We start from the raw sequence: 25,823 nt of genomic DNA, 5'->3' as shown, positions 1-25,823 counted from the left end.
TCAACTGACCATTTGTTTGTTTCTGAACTCTTAATTCTGTCCCGTTGAGCTATATGTTTATCTTTATGCTCTCTCTGCTATTTTTGCAACTTCCATGTGAGCCTAAAAAGTATTTCAAAACAGTTAATAAATCAGCTAACTTAATCCTCAAAACAACCTTATGAAATAGATATTATATCTCCATTTTACTGATGAGAAACCCAGACTCAGAAAGGTTGAGTAACCTGCCTTGGGGCACTTGATTAATTGCATAAACTATGTGTCAGGCTCTCTCTAACTTATATGCAACTGTTCATTTAATTGTCACAATAATTCAGTGAGGTAGGTGCTATTATTTAGCCTCATTTTGTAGATGAACAAACTGAAGCTCAGAGAAACCGAGTTTCTTGCTTAAGGCTGCACAGACAGCAAATAATAGAGATGGTAAATAATGGATCTGAGGCTTGTGGGGTGTTTTTTTTTTTTTGGCTGTGTTGTCAGAATCTTTAGTTGCAGTGTGCAAGCTCAGTAGTTGTTCTGCAGCATGTTGGATCTTGGATCAAACCCACGTCCCCTACATTACAAGGTGGATTTTTATTTTTTATTTATTTATTTTTTTCGGTCTCAGTCCGTTCTCAGAACACGCTCCATCACCTAGTTCCCAGAACTCAGATTGCGCAGTGGTCACGTCATCATCGACCAGGGCTCACAGAGCGGCAGGGGCCACCCTAACCTCACCCAACCTTAGCCTACCTGCCTCCCCCTAACCTCCCAGCCCCCGGGTCCCTGGCCCCATTTCGCCTGACACGTTTTCATAATCCTCTCAGGCTCCGGGCCGGCGGCGCAGCCAGCCACGGGGCCCGATCATATAAGGAAAATACTGAGGCCTCATCCGGGGGCTGCATCGTGGACCCGGGGGCGCCCTGTCCCCTATGCCACTCGCTACACCCACAGCTCCCAACCTCCCTGCCCCGCTTCGCGAGCCCGGACCTCCCGGGCGAGTCCAGCTGCCCGGGGCCTCCCCCTGGGCTGTTCTAAGGTGGATTTTTAAACACTGGACCACCAGGGAAGTCCCTGGAACTTCTGTTCTTAACTGTACTGCTATATCATCTTCTATGTTCTTCTCAAGAAACATAAATGATACAGATGAGAAAATTGGGGCCAAATCAAAGCTGGTCTTGAATTCCACACAGAGTTTTTACCTAATTGCCAACGTTTTCCAAACTTTTTCTTTTAGAGATGAAAAACACTTGTGCCAACAAAATTTGCAAATGAAGAAACTAAGACTAAAAGAATTAAGAACTTCTCTTAATGTCTTGTAACTGTTCAAACACAGTGTGTCTTGAGTTAATCTGTGAAGTTCAGTTGAGTAGGAAAGTGACCAACCAGAAACAGATCAGAACAGAAAATATTAGCTGCCATTGTTATTAATTGCAGCCAAACCAGTCTCCTCATTGTTTAAGAAGTTTAAAACTGGACTTGGAGGGAAATATGGGTCATCTAGGTCAGTGGTCCACAGCCTTTTTGGCACCAGGATCAGTTTCATGGAAAACAATTCTTTCACGACCCGGAGTTGAGGGGAATGGTTTCAGGATAATTCAAGCACATGATATTTATTGTGTGTTATGTGTGTTAGTTGCTCAGTAGCATCTGACTCTTTGCGACCCCCCAACCCCCTGTCGCCCCGCTTTGTGACCCTGTGGGCCATAGCCTGCCAGGCTTCACTGTCCATGGGATTTTACAAGCAAGAATACTGGAGCGGGTCAGTTCAGTTCAGTCGCTCAGTCATGTCCGACTCTTTGTGACCCCATGAATCACAGCACGCCAGGCCTCCCTGTCCATCACCGACTCCCGGAGTTTACTCAAACTCGTGTCCATCAAGTCGGTGATGCCATCCAGCCATCTCATCCTCTGTTGTCCCCTTCTCCTCCTGCCCCCAATCTCTCCCAGCATCAGGGTCTTTTCCAATGAGTCAACTCTTCGCATGAGGTGGCCAAAGTATCGGAGTTTCAGCTTCAGCATCAGTCCTTCCAATGAACACCCAGGACTGATCTCCTTTAGGATGGACTGGTTGGAACTCCTTGCAGTCCAAGGGATTCTCAAGAGTCTTCCCCAACACCACAGTTCAAAAGCATCAATTTTTCGGTGCTCAGCATTCTTCACAGTCCAACTCTTACATCCATACACGAGCACTGGAAAAACCATAGCCTTGACTAGACAGACCTTTGATGGCAATGTAATGTCTCTGCTTTTTAATGTGCTATCCAGGTTGGTCATAACTTTCCTTCTAAGGAGTAAGCGTCTTTTAATTTCATGGCTGCAGTCACCATCTGCAGTGATTTTGGAGCTAAAAAAATAAAGTCTGACACTGTTTCCACTGACATCTATTTGCCATGAAGTGATGGGACCAGATGCCATGATCTTAGTTTTCTGAATGTTGAGCTTTAAGCCAACTTTTTCACTCTCCTCTTTCACTTTCAGCAAGAGGCTTTTTAGTTCCTCTTCACTTTCTGCCATAAGGGTAGTATCATCTGCATATCTGAGGTTATTGATATTTCTCCTGGCAATCTTGATTCCAGCTTGTGCTTCTTCCAGCCCAGTGTTTCTCAAGATGTACTCTGCATAGAAGTTAAATAAGCAGGGTGACAATATACAGCCTTGATGTACTCCTTTTCCTATTTGGAACCAATCTGTTGTTCCATGTCCAGTTCTAAGTGTTGCTTCCTGACCTGCATACATGTTTCTCAAGAGGCAGGTCAGGTGGTCTGGTATTCCCATCTCTTTCAGAATTTTCCACAGTTTATTGTGATCCACACAGTCAGAGGCTTTGGCATGGTCAATAAAGCGGAAATAAATGTTTTTCTGGAACTCTCTTGCTTTTTCGATGATCCAGTGGATGTTGGCAATTTGATCTCTGGTTTCTCTGCCTTTTCTAAAACCAGCTTGAACATCTGGAAGTTCATGGTTCACGTATTGTTGAAGCCTGGCTTGGAGAATTTTGAGCATTACTTTACTAGCGTGTGAGATGAGTGCAGTTGTGCGGTAGTTTGGGCATTCTTTGGCATTGCCTTTCTTAGGGACTGGAGTGAAAACGGACCTTTTCCAGTCCTGTGGCCACTGCTGAGTTTTCCAAATTTGCTGGCATATTGAGTGCAGCACTTTCACAGCATCATCTTTCAGGATTTGAAAGAGCTCAACTGGAATTCCATCACCTCCACTAGCTTTGTTCATAGTGATGCTTTCTAAGGCCCACTTGACTTCGTATTCCAGGATGTCTGGCTTTAGCTGAGTGATCACACCATCGTGATTATCTGGGTCGTGAAGATCTTTTTTGTACAGTTCTTCTGTGTATTCTTGCCACCTCTTCTTAAGATCTTCTGCTTCTGTTAGGTCCATACCATTTCTGTCCTTTATTGAGCCCATCTTTGCATGAAATGTTCCCTTGGTATCTCTGATTTTCTTGAAGAGATCTCTAGTCTTTCCTATTCTGTTGTTTTCCTCTATTTCTTTGCATTGATTGCTGAGGAAGGCTTTCTTATCTCTCGTGGCTATTCTTTGGAACTCTGCATTCAAATGGGAATATCTTTCCTTTTCTCCTTTGCTTTTCGATTCTCTTCTTTTCACAGCTATTTGTAAGTCCTCCTCAGACAACCATTTTGCCTTTTTGCATTTCTTTTCCATGGTCTTGATGGAATGGTCTTGATCCCTGTCTGCTGTACAATGTCATGAACCTCCGTCCATAGTTCTTCAGGCTCTCAGTCTATCAGATCTAGTCCTTTAAATCTATTTCTCACTTCCAGTGTATAGTCATAAGGGATTTGATTTAGGTCATACCTGAATGGTCTAGTGGTTTTCCCTACTTTCTTCAATTGAAGTCTGAATCTGGAGTGGGTAGCCATTCCCTTCTCCAGGGAATCTTCCCAACCCAGGGATTGAACCCAGGTCTCCTGCATTGCAGGAAGATTCTTTACCATCTGAACCACCATTAAACATCAGATCCTGGAGTTTTGGGACCCCTGATATAGGTGAAGGAGTCTTCTGGCTTCAAATACGCAAGTGGCAGTCTAGGAACACAGAAGAGAGGTTGAACCATCAGTTCATGAGAAAGCCAGGAGAAAGAATCAGTACATAGAAAAAAGAATAACAGAAAAGTGATGAGGAAGGCTGGAGAAACACATGGTCTGGAATAAGAAAAGGCCTGAAAAACCCAGGGAAGGCACAGCTGGAAAAATTGAAAGAGGCACACAGGAGGGAAAACTTTCAAGAAAAAGAAACCCTCGGTCATGTGAAATGATGTACGAAGTAGAAGACTGAGAAAGGATACAAGATCGATAAGAGTTTTCTGACCTAGGAGAGCAGTGTCATAAAAATAAGGGGATAGGAAGCTTCTCAGTTGCCAAGGAGGATCATGAAACAATGGAGGAAATGGGAATCCACCATTCATTTGAAAATTTGAACATGAAAAAAGACAAGAATTTAAACCAGAAGCAAGATGGTGAAGAGAAATTGAGATGAGAAAGAAGGTAGATTAGAATCATAGAACCAACAAAGACATAAGAGATTATCGTGCCCAAACTCCTGTTCAATGCAGTATGTCTTTGCAAAGTATACTTGACACTGAAAAGATTTCATTCTACAAAGGCTTAATGCACACCTCCCGGTGCTGGCCTTGCCAGGGTGCCCAGATATAGAGGAGAGCAGACCAAACAGAGGCCATATGTGATGGGAGCTTGTATTCTAGATGGGAACACAGATGTTAAATAGCTGGTTATACATTTAAGATTTTCATAGTTTTTGTTGTTGTTGTTGTTCTACCAGTTTATTGCTACCAACCCATCTCCCTCCACCCTCCTCAAGCGTGCGTGTTCAGTCATGTGACCCCATGGACTGTAGCCCACCAGATTCCTTTATCCATGGACTTTTCCAAGCAAGAATATTGGAGTGGGTTGCCATTTCCTTCTCCAGGGAAGATTTTTAGTTTTTACGACGTTACAAGAGGCTTATAGAACTTGTTCCAACGGTTTGTTCCAAAGCACAGCCAACAATGCTCCCTCTATTTCTCTCTCCCCAAAAGAAATCATTTTTACCAATTTTAGCTGATTATTTTGGCCTGTTTTTCCATTTCACCAAGCAATAAACTTATATTGCTATTTCTCAACTTTCTACTTTGAGGCATTATCTACTCACTTTCCACTGTACAAAATGAAGATCCTGGGAATTCTCTGGCCATTCAGTGGTTAGGACTTTGTACTTTCATGCCGGTGAGGGGTGGGGGACAGGTTCAATCCCTGGTTGGAGAACTAAAATCCCGCAAACCCACAGAGCAACCACACACACATAAAAAAATGGAGCTCCAACTCTCCCCTTAGCCTCTCATGTGCTTGTATGTGCTTCCCACTACCCCATACTCCCAATATGATTGTAACTTTAGTGAGATTAATAATCAAGGGTTCCATAACTGTGCATGCAGTAGTAATAGCTAGTCCTTATAGAGCACTTACTCTGTGTCAGGAACTTTTCTAAGCACGTTAACATTAATTCATTTAATTCTCCTGATAATCCTATTACTTGTCCTTCCATTATACAAATAAGGGAACTGGGGCACAGAAAGGTCAAGTAACTTGCCCAAGACCATGTAACTAGTAAGTGGAAAATCTGGGATTTAAATCCAAGTATTCTGGCTGTAGAAGCCAGGACCTATTGTACCCACCCTGGCTTTCTGTGAAGGACTCAGCAGTACTGGAGTGAGTGCCCAGCCTCTGAGATGCTCAACTATTCCCTAAGTTTTCAAGTACAGTCCTACCTCCTAGGCAGACATCGCCCTTTTGCTAAGGATCCAGGCTATAGGGAGGGAAACTGCACCTTCCTTCCCTCTTCCCCAAAGTTGTCCTCTCTCCCTCCCCTCTGTCAAATGCAGTCACTTCCAGCTGGCTTCTATCGTCACTACTATATATGAAGTTAAAATGTAAAACAAACACGGTCCAGTGGTTAGGACTTCACCTTCCAATGCGGTGGGTGTGGGTTCGATCTCTGGTCAGGGAGCTAAGATCCCATGTGACTTGTAGCCAAAAAGCCAAACCAAACCAAAACATAAAACAGAAGCAATAGTGCCACAATTCAATAAAGACTTTAAAAATGGTCCACATTAAAAAAAGCCTTGAAAAAAATAAAAACAGTTACACACAAAAATTTTATTATGCCTCTCTGTTCACAGGCACCCACAGATTTGCAGCTTACTTATTCAAGTAGTAAACTTTGATTACATTTCCTTTTCTAAGCAACTGTTTATTTTTCCCATAGTTAGTAGCTGTATTTGCTTAGTTCTTTGTTGTTTTTTTTAATGGATTCTTTGCCAACTCCTGCTCTGGCTGTTTGTTAGTTTTTAAATCTGTTTTAAAATGTTCAGACATATAAGGTAGTCTATCAATTTCACCTTCCCCTGCAAAAAAAGTCTTTCCCAGAGCTTCATCAACTGCTGCAGCATATCCAAGTTTCCCTCTCTATTTGTTGTATAGCTGTCTTCCTAGGATCCCCTTTCACCATCAGCCTGGGAAGTCCTATCTTCTAAGTTGGATCTCCTGTTTTCTATTAATATGTCTGGGTCTTCTTTCTTGGTTGACTTCCTTATTTTGATGGAGTGTATTTTCTAGTGACTTTCTGAGAAGGATTCATGGTAGATAAATGTTTTTAGACTTTGCATGCCTGAAAATACCTTTATTTTGCCCTCGTACTTGATTGATGGTTTGACTGGATATCTTATTCTATTTCCTTCAAATTTTTGGTGAAGTTGTTTGATTGCCTTTTAGCTTCCAGTGTGGTGTTTAGAAGTTTGATGTCATTTTCATTCCTGGTGTTTGTATGTAACATTTCTCTCTTCCCCTCTGAAGCATTCATCTCAATGTTCTGAAATTTAATTCTGTTGTTGCTCAATGTGAATCTGTTTTCTTTCACTCTTCTGGGAATTTCAATGACCCATCAGTATGGCAACTCATGTTCTTTGGTTTTGAAATTTTTCTTTCATGATTTCATTTTTCTTTTCTGTTTTTCCTTCCTTTTTCTCAGTTTTCTCTTTCTCGTCATTATTTTGATGTTGGGTGTCTTGGACGGGTACCATGATTGTCTCATTTTTGTCCCTAATATCTTCTTTCTGGGAGATTTTCTCAACTTTATCTTCCAACTCTTCCATGAAGTTTTCATTTCCAATATCACACTTCTAAATACTCTTTTAATTCTGACTGGATTTTAAAAAATTATGGTAGCACATTATTTCATGCTTACAATATATTCCCTTATCTCTCTGAGGAAAATAATGAGTTTTTCTGAAATTTTATTTTCCATGAATAGTCTTTGCTGTGTTTTCCCTTGTTTTTCCCATTCTACATTTTTCATGTTAGAGGCTTTCCTCAAGAGCTCATAATCAGTCCTCCTATTAAACTTGTAATAAGCACTTCCAATGAGAAGTGAGAATGTATAAGATAAAGGGGGTGGAGTAGAAGGAAGGGAGCCAGGAAGACGGAAACAGGGGAGAATGGAAAGCCTATCAGGCATTGGGCATTGTCTGCACAAGGTCCTGAGAAAGGAAGGAGCATGGCACATTTTATAAACTGAATAAAGCAACACAAAGAGTGACACAGAGGGAGTTCCCTGGCAGTCCAACGATTAGGACTCAGCACGTTCACTGCCAGGGCCGGGTTCAAATCCTGGTCAGGAAACTAAGTCTCATGGCAGGGTGGGAAAAAAAGAGGTGGGGGGAGTGAAACAAAATACTATGGGGCTTCCTTGATAGTCTAGTGGTTAAGAATCCATCTGCCAATATAGGGAACATGGATTCGATCCCTGGTCTGGGAGGTTGCAACATACAGAGGGGCAACTAAGCCTGGGCACCACAATTACTCAAGCCCATGAGCCCTAGATCCTGTGCTCCCCAACAGGAGAGAAACCACTGCAATGAGGAACCTGCACATGGCAACTAGAGAGTAGCCCCCATTCACCGTCACTTGAGAAAGCCTGCCAGTGATGAAGACCCAGCACAGCCAGAAATAAACAAATCTTAAAAAAAAAAGACAGTACCACAAATCTGGACAGTAGACAAGGGTCACCATGCAGAAGCCTACAGGTCATATCATAAATTCTGCCTCTATCTGAAAAAGGAGGAACACTGGATGTATTAAGCAGAGAATGACATGATCCAATTTGCATTTTAACAACCATAGACTGATCACTATGTGGAAAGCAGTCACCAGGACATCATCATGTCACCTAGGGTAGAGATGATGGTGACTCCAGCCAGGGTGGGATAAAAGAAATGGAAAGGAATGAATGTGAAAGCCATTCTGAACTCGATGATTAATTGGACATGTGTGTGTGGGGGAGTGGGATGGCTTGAGGTTGATTCTTAAGTTCCTGTCTTAACCAGTGAGTTGATGGCAGTGTTGTGCACAGACCAGGAACACAGCAAAGGGTGCAGGTCTGGGAGGAAACATCTTGGACAAGCCCTTGAATGTCAGAATGCAACAATCCCTTCCTCAACATGTCGTCAGGTCATCCTCAGTCTGTGGATGACCCATTTCTACATCCCTTACCTCTGGTTTCCCTCCTCTGGGTGACTTCTACTTTCTCAATTTCCTACCTTAAAATTTTTTTTTTAATTGTTTGGCTGTGCTGGGTCTTAGTTGTGGTATGCGAGATCTTTGATCTTCATTGTAGCATGCGAACTCTTAGTTTCGGCCTCTGGGTTCTAGTTCCCTGACCAGGGAGCAAACCTGGGACGCTTGCATTGGGAGTTCAGAGTCTTAGTCCCTGGACCACCAGGGAAGTCCCTCAATTTCCCACTTTAATGATATCCTCCCTGTATCTCCCTGTAGCCTGGTCTCTGTCTTGTTTACTCACTGTTACATCACCTATGTTCCAAACACATAGTAGGACCTTCATAAATACTTGCTGAAAGGAAAAATAGAGTGGTGTGTGCCAATCATAGTCAGAGCCACAAAATAAAATGGCACATTTTCGTGGATCCTAACACCAACAGTTTCACTTGACATTTAGTAAAATTTAAAAAAAAACTTTTTTTCAAGTATTACGACTTTTAAGTGATTTCAAGTGTTATTTTATATTAAAAGAGATGGGAAAAGATTTTGAAGCAGACTGCAAAGTTCACATGAATTTTTAAAATTCAATATATGTCAAGGAAGGCCTGCAGCAGCTACCCTAGGCTAGGCCCCCCTCTCTCCCTCCCCCTGTTTCCTCCATGCTCCCAGCTCCCCACCCCTGCTTGCTGCCAGGGTGGAAACATTTGGATTCTAGGAAGAGCTGGGGTTAAGGAAGGAAGGTCACGAGCGTGAAGAAAACAACGTCTGGACAAGCTGCCTAGGGAAGCTAGGGAAGGGCTGACGGGCAGTATCTTTCTAGGCCAACATGGCAGCAGGAATCTGTGGCATCCTTGTTCCTTGGCTTCTCCATCCTCTAGTGGTGCCCTGATCTGGGATCTGGGGCACAGCGAGCCTCTGTGCCAGTCTCTCAGCCCCAGGGATTAGCAGTGCCAACGAGTGAAGTTCAAGGAGGTGAAGGAGCCCTTCCAAGGGCACAGGTTGGCAGGTCAGAGTGACAGGACAGAGTCTAATCCAAAGGAATCATTTACCATCCTTTGAATGTCAGCTACTATGCCAGAGCCTGTGTGGGGGTTGGATGGTGACAGGGTGGAAGAACCGTTGCAGGAACCTCTCATTTCACTCTGTGAGAACGACTTCCTAGGAACTTCCCTGGGGATCTGGTGGTTAGGACTCAGTGCTTTGAATGCAGGGGGCACGACTTCCATCCCTAATCAATGAACTAAGGTCCCACATGCCATGCTGCATGACCAAAAAAAAAAAAAAAGAATGACATCCTATTCTTCTACTCTTAAAGCCCACATGGCCTGCATTCTTATCTCAATGAAAAGAGCTCACTCAGTCTGAGAATCACTTTCATTTCAGCGTCTACTTCCTGTGGAAGATCTGACCAGGGAAGGTTTGTCCCCCATCTGGTTCAGTTCAGTTGCTCAGTCGTGCCCGACTTTTTGCGACCCCCATGAACCGCAGCACACCAGGCCTCCCTGTCTATCACCAACACCTGGAGTTTACCCAAACTCATGTCCATTGAGTTGGTGATGCCATCTCACCATCTCATCCTCTGTCGTCCCCTTCTCCTCCTGCCTTCAATCTTTCCCAACATCAGGGTCTTTTCAAATGAGTCAGCTCTTCACATCAGGTGGCCAAAATATTGGAGTTTCAGCTTCGACATCAGCTTTCAACCTTCCAATGAACACCGAGGACTGATTTCCTTTAGGATGGACTGGTTGGATCTCATTGCAGTCCAAGGGACTCTCAAGAGTCTTCTCCAACACCACAGTTCAAAAGCATCAATTCTTCTGTGCTCAGCTTTCTTTATAGTCCAACTTTCACATCCATACATGACTACTGGAAACACCATAACCTTGACTAGATGGACCTTTGTTGACAAAATAATGTTTCTGCTTTTTAATATGCTATCTAGGTTGGTCATAAATTTCCTTCTAAGGAGTAAGCGTCTTTTATTTCATGGCTGCAATCACCATCTGCAGTGATTTTGGAGCCCCCCAAAATAAAGTCAGCTGCTGTTTCCACTGTTTCCCCATCTATTTGCCATGAAGTGGTGGGACCAGATGCCATGATCTTAGTTTTCTGAATGTTGAGCTTTAAACCAACTTTTTCACTCTCCTCTTTCACTTTCATCAAGAGGCTGTTTAGCTCTTCTTCACTTTCTGCCATAAGGGTGGTGTCATCTGAATATCTGAGGTTATTGATATTTCTCCCGGCAATCTTGATTCCAGCTTGGGCTTCATTCAGCCCAGCGTTTCTCATAATGTACTCTGCATAGAAGTTAAATAAGCAGGGTGACAATATACAACCTTGATGTACTCCTTTTCCTATTTGGAACCAATCTGTTGTTCCATGTCCTGTTCTAAGTGTTGCTTCCTGACCTGCATACATGTTTCTCAAGAGGCAGGTCAGGTGGTCTGGTATTCCCATCTCTTTCAGAATTTTCCACAGTTTATTGTGATCCACATAGTCAAAGGCTTTGGGATAGTCAATAAAGCAGAAATAGATATTCACATGGTTAGAGGGAGGGGAAGAACGTGCTCTCAACACTGAGTTAAGTGATATTTGTGTTGCCAGGGGAATGCCGAAATGGACCTCTGACCTGCACAATGACTGCATTCCTGAAAAGTGCAGAGATCCATACTTGATGAATAGAAGTCTGGCTTTCCAGCTGAAGAAGCATCCTGACTTATAAATACCACTTCAGAGGCAATTTGTCTGATTTGATTGATCTTCAGTTGTCAACTTTCTACAGGTTTCTCTCTTTCTCAGGCTTCCTATAAAGAAAGGGGCAAAATAGTGTATCAGAATGTTCCCTGGATTCTTCTGGCTGTGTCACAAAGTAGTTGGGTGTGCTTGGATAGGTTGCTTTTCTTTTTTGTTTTTAACTAATTTTAAAATATTTATTTATTTAGTTGGGCCATTCATTCAGGATATTTAGTTGCTGTGTGCGAACTCTTAGTTGCAGCATGTGGGGTCTAGTTCCCTGACCAGAGATCTAACTCAGGCCCCCTGCATTGGGAGCACAGAATCTTAGCCACTAGATCACCAGGGAAGTCCCCTCACTTAACTTTTCTAGGCTTTAATTTTCTGCAAGGGAATTCCCTGGCAGATCAGTGGTTAGAACCTGGTGCTTTCACTGCCAGGACATGGGTTAGATCCCTGGTTGGGGAACTAAGGTCCCACAAGCCAAAAGGCACGGTCAAAAATAAATAAAATATGAATAAAAAAGGATTAAGAAATTAAATGGAAAGATAATCTTGAAGGTGATATATTAATAAAGACTCACTGTTACAAGTGAAAAAAAAATTAGTTCATACTCACTAAAGCAAATCTGGGAGTTTTTAGAGTTGTGTAACTGAATGGTCCGGGGGTGGGGGGTGGAGTTATTGCTTCAGGTAGAGCTTGATCCAGATATTTAAATGATGGTAGAAATCTCTCTCCGTATTTTGAATCCTTTTTTTTTCTGTCTTGGCTTCACGCTCAGGGAAGTTATCTTATATCAACCTGGACTAACGATGTTAGCACATAGTGCATCTCAGCCAAAAGTTCCAGCAGAAGGCAAGGTGTGGAGGCTCTGCCCAAGTCACAGGGACATCTCAAGGAAAAAGGATACTGTGTTCTGATTGGCTAGCCCTGAGTCACATGCCCAATGAGAGGAGAGGGACAGAGGAGCTAGGCAGGCAAAAATAGCAGGTGTTGGACACAGGCGCTATAACAGAAAACAAACATATGTATGGGCTTGAGTTCAGGCCCTGTTACCAACCAGCTAGGTAATCCTAAGTAAGCCATCTTGGTTTTCCCACCTGAAAAATAGGATGGTGACTTTCCTGGTGGCACAATGGTGAAGAATCTGCCTGCCATTTCAGGGGACATGTGTTCCATCCCTGGTCCGGGAAGATCCCACATGCTGCAGGGCAACTAAGCCCATGTGCCACAACTACTGAGCCTGAACTCTAGGGCCCACAGGTTACAACTACTGAAGCACACGCACCTAGAATATGTGCTCCCCAAAAAGGGAAACCCGAACACCACCACTAGAGAGTAGCCTCCCCTCACTGCAACTAGAGGAGGCCTGTAAGCAGCAACAAAGACTCAGTGCAGCCAGAAATTAAATATATATATATATATATATATATATATATATATTTATGTATATAGGATGTGTCTCTATTGTGTGGGGTTAAATGAGAGAAGGTATCAAAGGTGCCTCACGTGGAAGGCTCATGACACATGTTCAGCCTAGGATGGTGTGACTTTCGTTAATGATTCTGAACAAATACTGCACTTCAGTGAAGGAGCAGCTCTTTAGAGAATAACTTCCCTTGTGTAATCACCTGCAGAGTGAGGGCTCCTAACCTTCAGCAGAACAAATCCAGATTTTACATATAACAAGGCTTTGACAACTCAGTTATGGATATTTTCTGTTTGATTTTCTTGTTAACTCAGGATAAATTTAGCTAAAAGCTTCTTTTGGGTTCAACCCTTGGCATTTGAGAATCACTCTAAATTGTCTGAATCCTTTCTCTTGCTCTAAGTCCATTCTACTGAAGATGTTTGTTTTGCTTTTTCAGAGTAGAGGATCTAGGGCTTTGTAGATTAAAGAGTTAGTGCTAAGAGATCTTCTCACAGCAAAGCTTCCATGAGCCAGCATCACATTATAAACCAGGACACCTCTGGAGCCAAGAAAAGTGACTCAAAGTCGCCATATTCACAAAAGACTGATGATCTTATTTACATAGCAGTTTATTAATTTTTGATCAGGATAGTGTTCTGAGACCATAAAATATCAATGCTTCCCATCCAGGAAATCCTCTCCCCTATGCCAAAGGACAAAGAATTTATCTGCCAGTAGTTCAGTGGGCATGGAGTCAATCTTTGTGATCATGTTATCTCCCCTGCCAGGTAAGCACGGAGTCAGTCTTAAGGACCACTTCATTGGGCCATGGTGAGGCCTGCTAGAGCACCGCCATGGCAACCTAACTCATTGTACCAAATTTAGCATCTGCCAACCTCCACCATGGCAACCCAACTCATTTTACCAAATTTAGCATCTGCAAACCTCTGCATTTTTTAGCTTCTCTTTTCTAGGCTCTCAACTGACTATGCCTCTTTGATTCACATCATTTATATCTGGTCCACAACATATATAACACCAGTTGATGAGATGTTCACTTACTCAATTATAATCACAGTCCAGTCCCGCCCTCCTAAAGTTTCACTGGGTCACCATGATGGAAAATTGTGTATGATCCCAAAATCTTCAGGTATCCACTTACATCCTGCTCCTCTCCCCACCCCAGGTAGCTCAATCACTTGCTGTGTTTTAAGAGTTAATCCATAGGAATAGCCATTTTTCACCTCATATTTCCCTCTATGATGGTTTTTCCTCTCTTCATCTTGGGCACCCTTCACAGATACTACCAAGTTTCCCCGAGAGGGGAACTCACTTGAACCGTGAATTCATGACAGCAACTAAAGAAAAGGTGTAAGGATTGGAATGATCCAGTATTGACATCAACACATAGTTTGTGAACAGATTCCTCCCATCGTTTGTCACATTTTTCTTTGAAAGCTCAAGGCAATGTTTTTGTTAATCAAGGCATTTGGTTAAAATAACAATTGAGTTTTAAAGATACTACTTTATTAAGTCTTGGGACTTCCCTTGTGGTTCAGTGGTTAAGACTCCACTCTCTCAGTGCAGAGAGCACAGGTTTGATCCCTAGTCAGGGAACTAAGATCCTGCATGCCAAATGGCATGACCAAGAAAAAAAAAAAAAAAAAAAAGAAGTCTCTATCTCAATTTCTACACCTTTGCAACTCTGGTTTTAGTCTGACTACATTCAAACCCTCTGCTCTTATTTTCTGCCTGTGCTTACTTCCAACTGTTGCAGTTTCACCTTGTCTCTTTTTGTCATTTTCCCCCTTTGTGCCTTGGTTCTAATGACTCTTTGATGGGGATATCTCACAATCCCTCTCTCTCTCTGTCCCTCTCTCTGTTTTTTCCTCTCTATCTATACGTTCCCTCTTTTTCCTAGCTTTTTCTTTGAATGTTTATTTCATCGTTCTGCCCCCACTTCCCCTTTTTTTCTTATTCTCTTCGGTCCCTTTGCTTATTTTTCTGTGTCATTTCACATTTCTTATTCTTACTTCTCATCGTCCTACCAGTCTCTGCCTCGCAGTTCTTGTCTCTGTGTTGTGCACTGCAGCTGTTTGTGCTTTGTCTTTCTGCCAGTCTCCAACTCAACATATTGCATGCTTTTTCTGTCAATGAATCTTTCCATTGACTGCCTCCTCTACCTTCTGTTCTGCTTCTCAGGTTCCCTGACTAATCTTCATCTCTCTCTCTCTTTTTTTGGTCACACCATGCAGCATTTGGGATCTTTGTTCCCCAACCAGGGATCGAACTCATGCCCCCTGCATTGAAGTGCAGAATCTTAAACCACTGGACCACCAGGGAAGTCCCCCGCTGGTCTCTATTACCACCTCTTTCCTCTCACTCTGCTAATCTGTCAGCCACTACCACCTCTCTCCCCCGGATCTGGTGGTTCCTCCTTGTCACTCGCTCACCTTATTTCACCATCCAGACTATCTGTATCTTCCACCATTGGGGTCCCTTCCCATCAGCCTTTATTTCTATTTTGCTTGTTTCCTTTATGACCATTTAACCAATTCTATGATTTTGGTTCTTCTCAGCATCTATAACAGATTTTCTCGAAATTTCTGCCAAGGATTGTGTCTTGTCCTCTCTCTGTCTCTTCTATGCAACAAATCTTTTCCTAGCTGTCCTTCCATCTGCCTATGTCTGTTTCTTTCATTCCCTTTGTCTCTCTCTAGCTCAGCTTTTTGCTTTTATCTTTCTCTTGCTTTTGTCTCCTGTATCTTTTCTGTGGATAATTAAGGGTTATCTATTTCTTTCCCATTGTTTAGTGGAATTGCAACCTTCATCTGCTTATACTTCATACAACCTGGATGTTCTGCCTGCAGAGGGAGGTGTCTTGTGCAATAGAAAAAAAAAAAGAAAATGAAGTAAAAGCAGCAGAGGAGAAAGGAGAGCTTGCAAATTAATCCCAGAAGAGAGTCAGATATTCCTTAATGCTTCTGCATCCAAGTGGGAGCCTCACCTCATTTGCTTCTGCCTCTGACCTCATTCTTACATGAAAGCCTGAGCTTGGGAAGATCCTATACGGGGCACCCAGAATGGGTGGTGGAGTTCCTGCTATGGCTCTAGACTTTAGTATAGTCTGGAGAAGACAGACCTAGACAGGTGCTCATTCCTCTAATAAATCTCAGAATTCCTCTAAGAATCTGCATTTTCTTTGAAAAGGTCCAAAGACACCAAAAAAAAAAGGTAAAAGGAGGATGCTGGACACAGTCAGACTAGGTTGAAACACAAACAGAATAATGTGGTTTTGAGAACCAGAAACATCACCAGTTTCTTGTCCCTTGGCAACTGTTATGTCCATCCCTACTGGTTACACAGAGCACCTGTTGTACCCTCCTCCCTCTGCCATAATTTGGTCATGGATGAGGTCACTCTTCTCTCTGATCTTCACCCCTTCTGACCAGATCTCTTTCTGATCCTAGAAGGACTTCCACTTTCCTCATCTGTTCCTGTGCTAAAGCCGAGTCTCTGTTCCCATTGGCAGTTTCATCCAGCTTCATGCCTCCCACTACCCTTTATTGGTAGCACAGACTGTACCTCTGGAATTAATTTGCTGAAAAGGGCAGTTGTCTGATGATGGGATTCAGTGAACAGTAGCCCAGGTTCCCACCCATCCATGAATATTAGCATTTCTCCTCAGATCCTAGGAATGCAGGAGTTAGCTGGAAGAGGAACTGAGATACTGAAAACCCAGGCCAGGCCTTGTCCCTGGGGGACAGTACACTGAAGACCAGCGTCTCCTGGTCTTGGTCTTTCCTCCCCCAGGCCTGGCAGAGGAGGAGCCTGAGGCTCAGTCTTTCAGGCTGAGAGTGGAATCATCCCTGGTGATGGACTCACCATCACAATCCGTCCTGGTGCCCCTGGTTTCCTTGTTTCCAAGGATGCGTGGGCAGGGCCGAGATCGCAAAACATCACTGACCAAAATGTGGACGCCCAAATTGATGCTCATGACACCCACAGTGGCCAGTCCAGTTCCACCAAGGATGACCAGAGCAAGAGGGATCTGGTGGCTTTGCTGGAACAGCCACAGGCTCATCCATCCCAGTGGCACCAGGCGGAAGAGGGCCAGGGTGGCCAGGGTGGCCCAGCTGGTCACGCTGAAGACCAGGGATGGGGCCTGGCGAGAGAGCAGCAGCAGCTGTCGTAGGTGTAGGCAGGTGGAGTTGAGCTCCAGGAGCAGAGACACCACAGAGAAGCCCACGTAGTGGCCGGACAGAACGGCGGTGCTGAGGCAGCTCACTACCTGGGGAGCCGAGGTCAGAGGTCAGAGGACCTTCCATGACTGACCACCCATGAGATCCCAACATGATCAGGTCCCAACATCCCAGTCCTCGAGAAGGGTTCCCAAGCATTTTGTGGCACTTCCCACACAGCCCCCAACAAAGCCAACTTTATGTTTGTTTACCCTTATGTTAGGAGCCTGAATGGCCTTGAACAACCCTTCCATAGAATTGAATTGGAGCAGCTTTGGCCCCAGGCTGTCTGCCCCCAACTAGTTGCATTCCTATGCTTTCACACCCCATCCCCACTCCCAGTACTGGGACTCCCCCTTCTTATTAAAGCTCCATAGTCAATGTTTCTACAATAGACTGGACACCTGTGGGAATCCAGTCTCCTTGGGCAGTGCTGACTCCAGCTTTGGCCAGCAGTAATCCCCTCCCCCCAGTTCAGCCCAAGGTTGGGAGGATCAAGCGCCAGCAGGGGTCAGAAACTCTGGGGGAAGTCACAGGACAGAAAGCTGATGAGAGACTAGGAACCCCCAGGCTGGGCATGCCTCCTTCCCTGTCTCGCCGCTTGCCAAGTCTCACCACCACATGGTGACAAAGAAGTTCCCAGGCCTGGCCCAAGGTCTGGTTCCAGAACAAGTCAGTCCCGTCTGCCAGGAAATAACCTGTGGGCAAGGAGGGGAGGTTGGCGTTAGGCCTCCCCCAAGCCAGTGTCCAGTCTTGAAAAGAATCTCCACCCGCTCCTTTCTCTGCTCTTTAGTTTCCTCTCAGTAAAGCTGCCAGAAACATTTTACTCCATCAAGAAATGGAAGAGGGAAGGAGACCTGGAATGACTTCTGGAAGTTTGTCCCCTGCCCCAAACTGTTAGGGGAAGCACACTGATTGAAACCACCCACCCTGGCCAGGCACCATAGTAACCATCTGCATGAGTTGTTTTAGGACAGGAGGTCCTGGTAAGGAACAGGGAACTAATAAGCCTCCACCAACCAGAAGAGTTTGGGAAAGGTCAAAAGGAGACACCACCTGTCCAACCACCTCCCAGAATCCTCTCTGGCATCCATCTTAGCCGAACAAGGCGTGCACCACCAGGAAGGACTCTGAGTCAGAATGATTGGCTAAGGACAACCTAGAAACGAATCCCATCAACATAAAACCCATGTGACAAGAGCAGTTCTCCTGGGTTCCCTTAACCTACTGCTCTCCACCCGGGTGCCCTTTCCCAATAAAATCTCTTGCTTTGTCAGCAGCACATGTGTCTCCTCGGACAATTCATTTCCCGAGTGTTAGACAAGAGCCTAGTTTCGGGCCCTGGAAGGGCTCCCCTTTCCTGCAACAAAACTGGTCCAGCTTTCCCTGAAGACTCACCCACAGAGACAGCCACCAGCACCAGAGCCCAGGGAGGGTGGCCATGAATCGGGTCGGCGGACATCTGAGGGTACAGCGACAGCCTGGAGGAGATGGGGGAGCCATGGTCAGCGTCTGTGTAGACACGGATGGACAGCACCCAGTCATCCACAACCCCACCCCAGCCTCAGACTCTTCGCGATCTCGCAAGGATTCTAAAGAAGCCCCCGGGTCTTTTAATCCCAGCCAACCGCCCCCCTCCCTCGCCCTCGCCACGGTGCCTCCGAAACCTCTTAGGCCCCGCACCCGAGCAGCGCCCCGGCCCCCGTAAGCAGGCTGTGGACCAGGGAGACACAAGTGTTCCGCCACTTCCAACGGTCCTGGGCGGCAGATCGCGGCGTGGGCAGTAGCTGCAGCCCCCAGTGCAGCCCCCGGAAGGCAGCGAAGGAGGCGCCGGTGACGAGGAGCCCAGAGGGCGCCATGGCCTGGCGGGCGGGCTAGGTCCGGATCGGTCCCTGGGGCTCCCGGGCTCTCAGCCCCGACGCATCCAACACCCCGCTGCGGGGACTGCGAGCAGGCTTCCCCGCAAGGCTGGGTGCCTAGATTCCCCCGCCCGCTCCGCCTTCGGAATCGGCTTTAACTTTTCCAGGTCTCGTCCACGCCCCCAACCCTGGGCAGGCTGGGCGGTGATTGGAGAAGCGGTGGGGCCACCGCCCCTTGAGGCACCGCCAGCGATCGCGTGCCGCTCTGGAGGGGGACGGAGGGTAGGGGACTTCCCGGGATCAGACCCGTAAACGGAGCTTAGGGAGGCTTTCTGGATGTCGACAGGGGTCTTCCCAACCTCTCTGGTGTCCCCATATCCCCGCAAATCCGGAAATGGCTTGTTAATCTCACCTGACACTCTCAGAGGCCCAGCCATATGAATCTTCACCTATTTCACCTGCTCTCACCTCTCACCTGCTGGCCCTCCTGCCCGTCCCACCCACTTAGCCCTTAAGTTAGAGGCCAGGGCAAACTCACTCCTACGGGCATAAACCTCGCCATCGCTCTGCCCCGTGCCCCACCCCGGTCTCGGTTGTGGAGCGGAGGGGCACCTCACTTCCTTCCAGCCACCTTCCTTCCCGAGGTTTCCAGACCTTGAACACATTTCAGCAACCCCATGTAAACTCCAGGAGTCCTGCCCTTTGACATGGTACCTCTCATAGGGAACAACTCCCTTTCTCTAAGAGCGACCCACCAGAGTCCCTCCCCTAACCTCTTCGGAGGACCCTTATCATCAAGAAGGGAACCATTCAGCCAGCCCCACAGACTTGAAAAGCAGCTCCCCGCGCCCCTCCCCCCCCAGGGCTTGGTACCCATTAGAGGAGGAGTGAGTATCTCTGCCAATCTGAGGAGGCAAGGAGAGGTCACACAGGGTCACCTCAAGACTGGGGCAGAGTCAAAGGGAAAAAGCCCCATCTTGCTTTCAGAAGCAGGACTGTCAGGATTATACAGAAGCTTTCAACTTTGGGGGCGGGGAGCTTTTCCTCTCCTGAAGAATGACAGGTTCTTCCTGTTTTCCATTTTACTCCATCCACTCTACACCTCTTTAGGTGGCTGCCACCAAGTCAGAGCAATAGCTGTTCCCTGTACAAGGAGTGGATTCCAGCTACTCCCAAAGAATAAAATTCATAAAGCAATAGGTGCTCCCACAAATGTTCTCACAACTCCCCTCCTCCACCAAAACCCCATTAAATGAACGGGGTTGGGGGGATCCCTTCATTCTTCCACACCAACCGCTCCAGAAGTTTAAAAAATTACACTGATTCTTTTAAATCTTATTTATTATATGAAAGCCATACATGATTAATGTAGAAAATCTGGCAACTACAGAAAACCAAACAGGAAAATTACAACGACTTTATTCCATCATCCTAAGATAACCATTATTATTAACAATTTGTCTGCAGTCTTTTTAAACTCTTATAAGTATACGCCCATATCTAAAAAAGCAAAATTGAGATCACATAATACACACCATTTTATAACCTTTTTAATATTCAGAGAGCATTTTTCTTTCCAGTCAAATGCTCTCCTACATGACTTTTAATGGCTGTGCAGTGTTCCACCATCTGGGTGGATACATAATAATTTACTCAAGCAACCCCCTCTTGCAAATTTTCATTACAGCAGAAAAAGAAATGAATTCCCAACCGGACAGTTGGTTCTCAATTTTTCCTACTGCATTGCTGGGATGAACATCTTATAACTAATCTTTAATTATATTCTTAGGATACATTCCCAAATGTAGAATTACTAGATCAAAGGCCATGAAACTTTTAGGATGTTTGGCACACATTACCAAACTGACATCAGTAAGACTACCCATTTGTATACCTGTGTGCAACGTATGAGAGTGTTAGTACTCCTTTGTCAATAACTGGCTCTTATTTTTTCTCTTCTAGTTTGCTACAGGAAAAATGCTTCCAGCTATAGCAGCCTTTCTTTAATTACTAAAAAAGCACACCTTTCCCCATGGTTTTATCTATCGGGATTTCTTTCATGAATTTTCTGCATGTGTCCTTTCACAGCTGGCTCTTGCTCCTCTAGGGTGCTTATAGACAAATTACATGGTGAGGAGAGGTGGAAGCAGGAGGATGAAGCGAAGTACACTTCCACATGGTCCCACATCTCTGAGGGAGGCAGAAAGACTGGCGAGCAATGGAGAATGAAGTAGACGGCTGGAAGCTTGTCCTCGATGGAGGGTGGCTGTCCTCCCTCCTCCTGGGGGTGCTCCTGGCCCCTATGGGCCCCCCTCTGCAGGATGTCCAGACAGGGCCCTATGCGCTCCAGGCCTGGTCCTTCACTGGTCTTCTGTCTGCCTCTGTGTTTCCAGGCTTTTTTTCCTCATTTCTGCTCCATGATGGGTGAGGATGGCAGAGCCATGTACCCAAGGCTGGATGAAGACACTGTGACCCGTGAAGCGAGGAGGGGAAGAAAGGATGGAAGCAATGTCCAGGGACAGAGCAACCTTTGTTGCAGCCTGTGAGTGGACTCAAGTCTACCCACCCTCCTCTATTGCAGTCCACTCACATCCAGCTCAGGCTGCAGAGGGTGGGTTCAATGAGCTACTCTCTCCTAAAACTGTTCCTCAAAAGTGGAGAACAGGACCCAGTTACCTGCACAACTCCTGCTCCCAAACAGAAAAAACAGCTTCCAATAACCCCTGAACTTGATTACCTTCAGGCAGAGAGACTGGGCCAAGGCTGAACCACACCAGAACATGAGCCCAAGGGTGAGATTAGATCAGGAGCTGGGGGTGGCAGGTTTATTCTGTCTGATGCCCCTAAAGCGGTCACATCTCATAACCCATCTCTTCTGGTTGCTGGAGAGGAGAATTTCCTGCCTGCACAGGCCTGAGCTGAATCTCACACCCTATCCTTGAAGAGTAAGTGGGGGAAGTCAGCAGTGGTAGCTGGAAACCCATCAGGGCTGTGGTCCTGCTCTGGGAGGCAGGGGAAGCCTGAGCCACCTTTGCTTGGTGGGAAGTCAATGCCAAGACTGAGTTCCCAGCAGCTCCTGGCATTGGTCTAACCCTAGTCCCTCCCCTCAACCTCCAGCCCCAGCTCCACGGGTTCTGGTCAGGGGTGGGGGAAGGGCAACAGCTTATGTGAAAAGCTGTTCTGTTCCCACCCACAGCAGAGGACAGCTCAGGCTCTGAGTCCACACAAGTGGGCTTCTGATTCCTTCATGCACGCTCAATTGTGTGATTCCCCATTTCACAGGTGGAGAAACTGAGAGAGGAGGCCTAAGGGTCCCATGTGGAGGTGAGTAGCCCTGAATTTAGAGTCTGGGCCAGACTAAGGAAATACAGGGAACAGGTAAGAGCAGGGGGATGACTACTCAGATGGGCAACTCAGTATGACCTTTTCCCTGAAGAAGAAACTTACTTTTTAACTTGGAAAGGCCAGTAGGAAGGAATGAGGGGCAAGGAAGGAAGGAGGATCAGGAAAGGGGATCCTTCCTGCATAAAGGGGAAGGCAGGGTTTTCTTTACTCCACTTCTTCCCACTGTCAAAGACCAACTAAACTTGGGTACTCAGAGCCCTCTATTCCTCAATTCAGCCAGGGTCTCTGATCTGAAACTTTCTCTCTTGCTGAGTCAATCTGGGGCAAGGTTCTCCAACTGAATAGGGTTCCCTTCCCCAAAAGGTATCATCACTCTCGCTGTTCAGACCTTCCCAGCCCCAGTTCTGTCACCTTCCAGAGGAGGGGGAAAGCAGCTCCTTCTCCTCTTCCTCCTCCTCGAAGCCAGGGGCAGAGGGCAACAGTTCTTCAACTGGCAGCTTTAGCTGGGTCAGGACATAAAGCTTGCCACTGAAGAACTACTGCGGCTCAGCCAGGTGAGGATGTGGGAGGCACAGGTTCCTAAAAGGGAAAGGAAAGAAAAATGGGAAAGACCTGAGCAAGGCCATGTCACAGGGACACTGTCCCACTGGCCATCAAAGTCCAGCTCCAGTGGATGTTCAAGCTTCTAATGAAGGGATTCTTGGCTCTGACCTGGGCCTCCAGTGAGGGACAAGAGGCAGCTCTGAACCTACTTCCTTGCTCCTCTTTCCAGAACTGAAAGCTGTAGAGACCTAAATGTGCTCTCACCCCATGTTGCCTTGGCTACTCACAGGGTAGCCTCCAGCCTCCTCAGCACTGAGAGGGCAGGATGTGGGAGCCTGGACACTCTCCACCAGTTACCCAGGTATTAGGTGAGAAGGCGTACCTCAGGTCCAAAAATGGGAAGGATCAGCGCAACTGACTCAGTCTCAGGGAATTCAGCAGGAAGAAGAGTTTTGGGGGAGGGCCTACATCTGGGGAAGAGTAAGGAAGGGAGGAGGTTTAGGGTTTCGAAGAAGGTCAGCAGAGGTTCCTGGGACTGTGAGGAGAGCAAAGGGGACCAGAGGCTGGAGGAAAGGGAGGTAGGGCAGAGTGGTTGGGCAGCTTCCCCAGGACTCTTAAATGCCAGGCATTCCGCTTGCGCATTCCGGGTACATCTGGTATGAATTCCAGGCTGTCTGCCGGCCCCTCCATGTCTGAACTTTGTTCCAAGTTCCAAGCCCCGCCCCCACAGTTCCAACGCATGAATCAGCAGGAAAAGCCGGGCCCTGCAGCATGGCCCAGGGAGGGGGCTGGGGGCGTGGCAGGCTTGAAGGCTGCGAGCTTGGGAGGGTGGGTCTGTGCTGACACTCTGTCGAAGGGCATGGTCCATGCCAGTCTGAGGGGCCAAGGCGGTCTTGCCTTTAGATATCTATGCTCAGAGGGTAAAGAGAGATTAGGGTGGGAGGTTTTCAAATTACAAAACCCTCTTGGGAGGTATGAACTTTGTGGCATCTTCCTTCTCTCAGGTGACCAGTTCAACTCCTTTCCACTCCTATCTGCCTGAGCAGGCTCTGTTCAGCCCATAGGACTCAGCTGCTGCTGAGAGTCTGTGCCAAGCAGGTGCCCTTGGCTGCAGGGAGGGGTGGGCCCAGGGCACTGACCCTCTGACCAGCTGCTCCATCAACCCTTTGGCACCCTGACAGCTCCTAGCTCAGTCTGACAGCCAGGATGACAGGCCAAATGAGTTGGAGGCTGGAACTAGGGCCGGAGAGAGGTGGGGGCAATAGCCTAGCCAGAGGCCACGGGGAGGGGCCAAGAGTTGGCCGAGAGGTGGGGAGAGAGGGAGCCCAGTGATGACTAACCCAGGCGCCCCACCCAGCCAGCCGGCTTCCCAGGCGGTCAGGGCCAGGCCTGGGCTAGGGGCCCCACTACCGGACAGGCTGGGGGGAGGTGCAGAGGTGACCTTCTCTCGGCCCAAGACGGCCAGTTAGGCTGGGGAGGGGGGAAGGTTAGAGTTTCCAGGCTCTCCTTCTGCCTGCTCCCCCCACCAACCCGCGGTGAAACCCTAACCTTTGGGTTGCATAAGGCCCCCGCACCGCCGCCCCCTACTCCTCTCCCCTCCCCCCTTACATAACATCCCCTGGAGGGAACGAGAGGAGGGGCTGGCCCGCCCAGAGACCCCTTCCCTGCCAGGGCGCTCAACTGGCCCTGACCCAGTGAGTGCCGGCACAGGCAAAGCACCTCCCCGCTACCCGCCCCGTCCAAATCCTCCTCAAGCTGGGAGGCCGGCTCCCGTATCCTCAGACCAGAGGGCGCCGAGGTTAGCCGCCCCCAGCCCTCTGGCCCCTCGTCTTCCTCCCAGCTACTCCGCAAAACCTTCCGCAAGATCACTGTCCCAGACTCCTTCTTTAAACCTCCTGACACTCTACTCCAGCCAGTCAAGGCCCCTCTCCCCCCGAGCGCCCCAACCCCCGCCGCCCCCTCACCCCTCCCCCGGAAGGGCAGGGTGTGGCCGTCAGGACCCTACTTTCCCCCATTACCCCGTTAGCACGGTTCCCTCCTGTGCTGCCGGGACCCCAGCTCACACCCACCTGGTGCTGGGTGGGGGGGTGCTGAGGGTAGGGGAGCAAATCAGTGCGTCCGATCCCCACGGCCGGCGGCGCTGTCTCTTCCCAGCGCCCAGCACACACCGGCTCCAGTCTCCGATCAGCTGGCGGCGTCGTGACGCACAAACTGCGATTGCACCGCCCAGGGCCAATCACCGCCCACTGCTGGGCAGCGTGACTACACCCACTCGGGGGCGCCAGCGCTTCGCCTTGGTCCCGCCTCCCTGGCCGTCTTAGCTCTGATTGGCAAGGAGGCCACCCCTTTGCCGAGTGGAGTAGAGCTAAGCCACGCCCACCAACTCGAGAGCTGGCCAATAGGTAAAAAGGTGTGGCTTAGCCCTGCGTCTAGGCTACTAGCTCAGAGGGGCGGTACGTCAAACCCGAGTCCTAAAGAGCAGAAGGAAGTCGAGGCGTGTGTGTTTGCGATGCATACTGGTCAATGTAGTTCTCGGTCTGACACCTCGTTCCCAGAATCCAGCGCGCTCTGTGAGTTGGCATTTTTAAACTCATCTCTGAATCCATCCCGGCGAACTCCTTAAAGGGCTACAGCTCCTCCTTCTAGGAGCTGTGAGTGGTTCTTTTAGACAGCCCCCAAAAGGATTCACTGACCTCTTGCAGGAGGCGATGCTTCTCTCAGGAAGAGCAGGAGAGGCTGCAGGAGTGAGAACTGAAGGTGGAAATCAGCCCCAGGGCACACAGACTCTTCCTTTGAAATGAGGACTCCTAGGGGCTTTTGGAGGAGTGAGGACTGCCCACCTCGGCTGGCCTCAGCTTTCTCTTGGAAAGGTCTAATCCACTCCTCCTCCTGGAGGGTCTTCCTAATCAGAGAAAACTTCTGGTAGATGTCTTGCCCCAGTCACAGAGAGACAAAGCCTGTCAAGCAGCAGCTTCCCAACGAAAGATTTATAGCACAGCCTTCACCTGAGGGTAGAAGGAAGACTTGTGGTCAGAAACTAGGGGACGGGCCGGGCCAACGTGCAACTGGCCAGCAACCCCGTCCTCAGCACGATACCCCCATTCTGTCCCGCCCCCCAGAAGCT

At 47.4% G+C, this 25,823-nt stretch overlaps 1 protein-coding gene, 1 long non-coding RNA gene and 2 other non-coding genes across 4 annotated transcripts; all 4 read right to left on the bottom strand.

Annotated features, from left to right (window-relative positions):
• Positions 1-598: 598 nt before the first annotated feature.
• LOC122425497 lies at positions 599-681 on the bottom strand. The gene has a single exon (XR_006264872.1).
• A 74-nt stretch (positions 682-755) lies between these two features.
• On the bottom strand, positions 756-898 carry LOC122425592. The gene has a single exon (XR_006264924.1).
• Positions 899-13,322: 12,424 nt separating this feature from the next.
• Positions 13,323-18,971, bottom strand: TLCD2 (TLC domain containing 2). The gene is made up of 4 exons (XM_043478381.1): positions 18,636-18,971; positions 18,351-18,433; positions 17,568-17,650; positions 13,323-17,002 (listed from the first exon to the last, which is right to left on the bottom strand). The coding sequence occupies exons 1-4, from the start codon at positions 18,809-18,811 to the stop codon at positions 16,550-16,552; spliced, it is 795 nt and encodes a 264-aa protein (XP_043334316.1). The 5' UTR covers positions 18,812-18,971; the 3' UTR covers positions 13,323-16,549.
• A 1,163-nt stretch (positions 18,972-20,134) lies between these two features.
• LOC122447677 lies at positions 20,135-25,823 on the bottom strand. The gene is made up of 2 exons (XR_006271340.1): positions 24,769-25,823; positions 20,135-22,735 (listed from the first exon to the last, which is right to left on the bottom strand). It is a non-coding gene; the product is annotated as an uncharacterized LOC122447677 (long non-coding RNA).

This window comes from Cervus canadensis, chromosome 1 (assembly GCF_019320065.1).
Source record: "Cervus canadensis isolate Bull #8, Minnesota chromosome 1, ASM1932006v1, whole genome shotgun sequence".
Classification (NCBI taxonomy): domain Eukaryota; kingdom Metazoa; phylum Chordata; class Mammalia; order Artiodactyla; family Cervidae; genus Cervus; species Cervus canadensis.
This window is presented reverse-complemented; position numbering and strand designations above follow the sequence as displayed.

Excerpts from the sequence above, each read along its gene's own strand:
- TLCD2 (XM_043478381.1), bottom strand. The coding sequence starts at position 18,811 with ATGGCGCCCTCTGGGCTCCTCGTCACCGGCGCCTCCTTCGCTGCCTTC. Across the intron at positions 17,651-18,350 it reads GCTGGTGGCTGTCTCTGTGG|GTTATTTCCTGGCAGACGGG; the intron begins GTGAGTCTTCAG and ends CCTTGCCCACAG. Across the intron at positions 17,003-17,567 it reads TTCTTTGTCACCATGTGGTG|GTAGTGAGCTGCCTCAGCAC; the intron begins GTGAGACTTGGC and ends TCGGCTCCCCAG.